The following is a 7202-nucleotide window of genomic DNA, read 5'->3' on the forward strand; positions in this document are numbered from 1 at the left end:
TGTCATCCTTCAGGCTGCAGTCCTCACTGAGCTCCTCCATCTGAAAAAGGTCCCAGCTAAACTGGACACAGGCCACATACTGGTTTCATCACAGGTGGTCAACACAAGTATTTAAATACTGCGTATAGACAAGTAGCCAGTCCTTAGATATTCCTACGTACACCAAGTACAGAAGTCTGGATGGAATTTTTATGATTTTTGCCTGAATGTGTAGAAATTTTTTATTTGCATTTTTCCTTGTTTCATTGTAAATGAGGTACATGTAATCATTATAATATAACATTAAAATGCATGACACTGTTGATAAGAAGCTCCAGGAACATGAAATGCAGCCTCGTTTTCTGTTCAATAACGTGGATGAGGATAACACGGACAGTTGTTGCAAAGTAACACACTGCACTTGTTACAGTAATGGGTGTAACTACAGCTGAAAGTAAGAGACAGACGTGGAAGGAGGAGCCACTTTATGCTGCCTGTAACATCGTTTACTATGACTGGTTTGGCAGTGGGTCAGTGATGGCCTGGGGATATGTCCACGGAGGGACACAGACCTCTACAGGCTAGCCACTAGCACCCTGACTGTCATTAGGTATCGGGATGAACTCCTTGGACCTGCTGTCCAAGGTGCACTGATGAAGTGGGTCGAGGGTTCCTCTTGGTGCACGACGATGGTCAACCTCAAGTATCCAGGCAGTTCCTAGAGCAGGGGTGTCCAACTCCAGGCCTGGAGGGCCGGTGTCCTGATCTCACTCTGGGTCAACGCACCTGAATCACATGATTAGTTCGTTACCAGGCCTCTGGAGAACTTCAAGACATGTTGAGGAGGTAATTTAGCCATTTAAATCAGCTGTGTTGGATCAAGGACGCATCTAAAACCTGCAGGACACCGGCCCTCCAGGCCTGGAGTTGGACACCAATGTCCTAGAGGATCAAGGAATTGAACCCATTGACTGGCCTCTGTGGCTGCCAGACCTAAATCCAACAGAACACCTCGGGAACTTTATGTTTCAGTTTATCCACCAGGTTGCACCTCAGACTGTTCAGGAGCTGGGTGATGCCTTGGTCCAGCTCTGGGAGCAGAGCCCCAGGACACCATCCATCATCTCATTAAGAGCACGCCTGGACCGTATCAGCCATACATACAAGCACATGAGTGACATCAAGACCCATCGAGATCTGATGTGTTTCAACATGTTGCTTCATTTTTTTAAGTGTATAGTAGATTAGGGCTGTGCGATATGACGAAAACCTCATATCCCGATATAAGACATCTATCGTCCGATAACGATATAAATCACAACAATGTAACATTTTCTGTAAGTTCTGTGAATCTCGAGCAGCTCGACTTGCGTGAAGTGTTTCCAGCTGCGTGTCATGTAGCTGGAGTCGAGTGTTTTAACCGATGCATGAAACGATACATTTTTAGACATAAGTTGTAACGGCGCCGTTTTCTTTGTGAGTATTTATTACACGGCGTGCTGCGGGGAAAAGCCTGTTCTAATGTTTGAGTCTAAGGTTTATTTTTTAGCACCTGGCGGCTCTTTTCTACTTCTCATCCGTAAATAATCTGCTCTTTCACGTGATTCAGTTTATTTTGAAAAGTCTCAACAGGATCTTGAGCTTTATTGTGAAAAGTTTATGTGGAACATAAACAAGCGGACACACCATGGTGTTACCGTCGTTGTTGCTAACGACAACGCATAAAAACAGGCGCTTGTCCGTCTGTAGTGTGGTTATATTAAATATAAGAGAAAGAGAGAACTTTATTAATATAACCACTACAGTGACCATCAGAACCATGAACAAATATTACCGTAAACAGTTTATTTTGCGACACCACGAAACAAACGATAGCGTAAAATGAAACGATAGATGTTTTTATATCGTCATCTGATATACATCGTTATATCGAACAGCACTATAGTAGATGGTTATAGTTGTGCCTATGATGAAGTGCTTTTTCAAAGTCTCCATTCCACATACAGCACAGACACAAATGCTGCCACCTACACTGAATGTGAACATCAAACACATGCAGACAAACGTGACACTGCAGTGTCAGGGTGGATGAAGAAAGCAACATGATACATACAGAAAACAACAGTGTTAGGATTGATCAGGAATGACTTTCAAAAGGAGATCTGCGCTGCTCCCTCTGGATAAATACGGCATCTGTGTCTTAATCCTCGGAGCCCTTTGCACAGTGCACACAGATTTGTATCTGTATCTATAAGAAACATCTTCCTTCACCGTCCTCTCATCTGTACACACTGCCCTGCTGTTTCACAGGGAAGCAGGAACCTGAGCTTGCACCGGATTATTCTGGAAAGGCTGACATCACTCCCTCAGGTCTGCTGATTTTCGAGCTGATCATTCTTCCTCTTGGCAGAAAGCTGGTTATCACTGAAGTGAACCTGCTGCATCTTTGTCAGTAAATTATTATTACTGTTGGTAGATCACCCTGTGACTGCAGCACCGCATTAACTTTGAGGCAAAATCTGTCAGCATTTATAGCTTAAAATGGAAACTGCAGTGCAATCGAACAGCCAGGGACATGTGCATGGCTGCTGCGTGTGCTGCTAACACCACCCTGTACAGCAGGCTTCTTCAAAATGTCCAACTTGGGCAAACAGACCAACATCTGCCTCTGGATGAAGCACTTCCTGACTAACAGTCTGGATGAGCACCAATCACGCCCCCGCTCTAACACTGGAGCCCCACAAGGTTGTTGTTAAGCCCTTTCCTGTACACACATGACTGCACCCCATCACATAACACCAGTGTCACGGTCAGATTTGCTGATGACACATCGGTGGTGAGGCTGATCTGCCTACAGGGAGGAAGTGCAACACAGCTGCAGTGTGATTTAAAGACAATAACCTTCCACTCAATATGAAGACAACAAAGGAAGTGATCATCTGCTTCAGGAGAAAGAAGGATGTACACACCAGTGCACATCAGTGGCAAAGAAGTGGAACTAGCATGGACTAGAAAAACCAACCTGCTGCTGGGAAAGGCAGCTATAGTTAATGAGAATATACCAACTCCCACCTCACAGCCTTCAGTGGCATCTTTACTTCAGTGTCTCAGCACATCACAGACTACCTACAGACCCCTGGCACTTAACATCACCAAGACCAAGGAACTCATCCTGGACTTCAGGCTGTGCCGCCCTGCACATAAACGGTGAATGTGTAGAGCAAGTGGAGGCAAGAAGACCCAGCAGCAGCTACACTTCCTCAGGAAGGAGCAACTAAACACTGCTGGTGACCTTCTACAGATCCACCATCGAGGGCCTGCTGACCTATGCAGTGACAGTGCAGCACGCCAGCTGCACGGAGGCAGACAGGACGAGACTGCAGAGGGTGGTGAACACAGCACAAAGAATCATCCACTGCCCACAGCCCTCCTCGTCTGCCGTCTATAACTCCCGTTGTCTCAGCAGGGCCAGAAACACCCTGCCCTCCTTACCCACCCCGGCTACCATCTTTTTAACCTACTGCCCTCTGGCAGGCGCTTCAGATCCATGTGGGCCAGAACAGACTCAGGAACAGCTTCTTCCCCAAAGCTATCACCAAACTCAACCTTGCACCAAAGTAATCTGCACTGAAATATCTCTGAACTCATGTCTGTTTTAAACTGTCGGTGCTCAAACTCTGTCACTCTTGTGCTGTGTATTTATATTATTCTTATGGTTATTTTATTATAGGCTTTCTTATAATGTGCTAGCATATGTGCACTTTTATGGAGCTGCTTTTTAATCTTGTTATACTGCGTATAATGACAATAAAGGCTTTCAGCCTCCACTCCTGTCTCGATACCCACCAGTCTGCTTACAAAGCAAACCAGCCTACAGAGGATACCATCACCATCAGCCTCCACAGAGCACTGAGCCATCTGGAGAACAGGAAGAGCTCCGTGAGGATGCTCCTCGTCGACTACAGTTTAGCGTTTAACACAAAAATCCCAAAAATCAACGAACTGGACCACCAGAACATCCCCTCTGCCACCTTCCCCTGGGCCAAAGACCTCCTCACCAACCGGCCCCAGTCTCCAACCCACCCGACCACCGTCATCATTAAGTATACCGATGATACCACCGTGGCTGGTCTCATCTCTAACAGACATCAGACAGTGTGCAGGGCAGAGGTAGAGAATTTGTCCTGCTGCTGCTCAGAAAACCACCTGAAACTGAACATCCAACCAAAGAACTCATCATGGACTTCAGGAGGCACAGACGAGTCCACTCCCTCTCATTAAAAATGGAAAACAGGTGGAAACTGTCTCCACCTTCAGGTTTCTCGGGCACCTACGTCGCCACCAACCTCAGTTGCACTTCCTCCGTGTCCTGAGGAAGAAAAACTTGGACCAGGAGCTGCTGGCCTTCCACCACTCCTCAGTGGAGAGCGTGCTCTCCTCCTGCCTGGTGTTGGTACACAGGGGCCAAAAGAGAACAAGGAGGCTGCGCAGAGGCTCATTAACACTGACCAAAATCAATGGCTGCCCGCTGCTACCACTCGAGGTCATCATCAGCTCCTCCTGTCTCAGGAAAACTAGGGCTGTTACAGGTGACCCCTCACATCCCACTCACCACCTGTTTGACCCCCTGCCCTCCAGACGCACCTCAGGTCAATCAGGGGCCACACCTCCAAACGACCTAACTCACACAGGACAACTCCTGAACAGTTTTTACTCTCCAGCCACGTCCACGCTGAACTCAGAAACCACTACTTGACTGTTTTTAATGTTAATACACAGTCTTATTCTCCAATTTATTATGTGCATCAATGCTACTTTCTAATTATTACCTTTGCATACATTTATATTCCTTTGTTGTATTTATGCATGAGTCTGTATCTCATCTTTTTCGTTGCTCATCTTGAAATCACGCTGGCCAGCTCGCCGCTTTTATTTTGAAATCACTTCTCTGCTGCAGCACGTGGGAGCTAGCTTGACTACATTACTTTAAGTGGAGGCTAACAAAACTATCATACAGCAGAGACTAAACACACAAAGCAAAAGAATACAAATGATTATTAGACGACATGTGACAGAAACAACGTGCATTAAAGGTATGAAGTGTTTTTAAAATGTCAAAATTTATGCTGTTTTCTGAATGACTTCCTCTTACCTGCGAACCTGAGACAAAGGTAAGCTTTTGCGTCTGCTCCGACCCGGATGAAGATCCGTTTTAATGAAACTATAGTTTCAGAGCGAAACCTGCGAAGTTAAAGCGGAGACGGAAAAAAGAAAGTAAAAATACACATTAGAAAGTCCAAAAACAGCTTTTCGCCCAGCAGCGACCAACCGCGTCTGAAACCTCCAGCACAGTGCACGCGCCAACACGAAACGACTTCCGGTGTGTCAGATTAACTGGTTTTTATATTAACTGGTTATGTTTGTTTACACAGGCTTCTTTCATCGTTTTTAAAGAGTAGTCGCATGAAGATTAAATACCTCAGCACAGAAATAAAAGTTGCACTCAACAGTTCATCGTTATGTGTCTAGTTGGGAAGTTTATTAACCAGCATTATTATCATGCATTGTTTATTATAAGTCTACACACTCATACCTTAAAAACACCTCGGAATATAATATGATGCGTTTACAGAAGTCAATCAATTAATTTCTCATCTTAATTTACATGATTTTCACTGTTGAGGCAACACACAGCTGTGCTCAGGAGAAGCAACGTGTTGCTGCAACGTGTTGCTGCAACGTGTTGCTGCAACGTGTTGCTGCAACGTGTTGCTGCAACGTGTTGCTGCAACGTGTTGCTGCAACGTGTTGCTGCAACGTGTTGCTGCAACGTGTTGCGGTTTCTCTACCCTAATGTAGAATCAGCATAAAGAAAGAAGTTATTAAAAGACACATTTTTCTCTAACAGTTTTTACTGTTGCGTGTATCAGACGGCTGTGCGTCAGACTGTTGATTGTGCAGTAAAAACATGGTTACAGATTGTTATAGACTTCTTTAACGTGGAAGAGAAGCTTACCTGAAAAGGGGGGGATGTCTCTGTAGACGATCTACCCAAGAATATTTCTTCATATATATTTTTCTTTCTTTGCTTCCTCCACAATGACGGGCATAACAACATGAGTTAAACTGTACTCGGAGACGTGAGGACCAAACTAACATTAGTTAGTCGTTTCCCTGTAAAGTGTTTTTCTACTAGAACATCTCACTCACCAATTCAAATATAAGCACCTTTTCTAACATTGTCACACATTCAGTCCCATTAATGCACCAGAGAGCAATTTGAGGTTAGTATCTTGGAGACTGGAGTAGCCGCGGATCAAACCACCGGCCTCGCACTGGTAGGTGACCTGACCCAGCTCCTTGTGCTGAACTTACCAACAATCATTAGTTCTGAACAGGTCACATTTGCAAACGAAGTTTAATGAACAACCACCAGCATTTATAAAAAATAAAAAAAAAATTAAAAAAAAGTTTTATTTAAAACAAAACACTTCTTCAATATATTAAAGTCTGTGGTTGCAACTGACGTTTCTTGTGATGAATCAGCCAGTAAACTCCAATGACGACCTAACAAAGCCTAAGTTTCCCGTGTGTGGCGCTGTTAGGTCATCCATGTTTTCATAAACCTTTTTCCAAGACTTTCCATGGCCCAATCCATTGGGCCCTCAGTGTGGGGAAGCATCCCTGTATGGAACTGACCTCCCCAGCCCAGTGTTCAATCAGTGCTGCTAGTTTCAGTCACTGTGCACATGTCCTGTTTCTAAGGTTGGAAACCTGCAGTCAGCTGAGACGGAAGAAGTCACCTGATGATGATGAAACGTTTCTCCCACTGAAACGTCCACATGAACAGAATCAACCTTTGGATTTTCTTACCTGGATGATCGAGCATCAAGACGTCTCCTAGTTCTGTCCAACACAACCTGAATAAATCAGAGTGCAGCACTTCGGTCATTTCTCTACAACAAATATACCAACAGGTAATCAGATGTAGCTCTCAGCACTGGATCCTTCAGGCTGCGATAAGCATGACATGAAACTACATCGATGTAAAGGCACATGCGTGATGCTAACAGCACCGTGTGACTGACAGTGGTGCTCAGGTGAAACAGGTTCTGTTGACAGGCGTGTTTGAGGATCACAGTTTGTGATGCTGTGTTTTTATACCTGTAGATGTTTCTGTAATAGTCCACCTTTGCTTTCAACGCTATCACACTCTGGTTGTT

General features: G+C 44.8%; 1 protein-coding gene across 1 annotated transcript in view; it reads right to left on the reverse strand.

Moving 5' to 3' along the window:
• Positions 1–5140, reverse strand: part of ccdc125 (coiled-coil domain containing 125) — a 22298-nt gene extending 17158 nt beyond the window's left edge. The window contains exons 1-2 of the mRNA XM_085368337.1: positions 5132–5140; positions 1–56 (exon numbers count right to left, since the gene is read on the reverse strand). The exon at positions 1–56 is cut by the window's left edge and continues 213 nt beyond it. Coding sequence (XP_085224463.1) covers positions 1–40 — 40 coding nt within the window. The 5' untranslated portion in view covers positions 41–56; positions 5132–5140. The remainder of the gene's footprint in view (positions 57–5131) is intronic.
• Positions 5141–7202: the final 2062 nt, after the last annotated feature.

This window comes from Diplotaxodon limnothrissa, linkage group LG12, assembly GCF_057381915.1.
Source record: "Diplotaxodon limnothrissa isolate DT_005_m linkage group LG12, D_limnothrissa_male_GT1.1, whole genome shotgun sequence".
Taxonomy (NCBI): Eukaryota; Metazoa; Chordata; class Actinopteri; order Cichliformes; family Cichlidae; genus Diplotaxodon; species Diplotaxodon limnothrissa.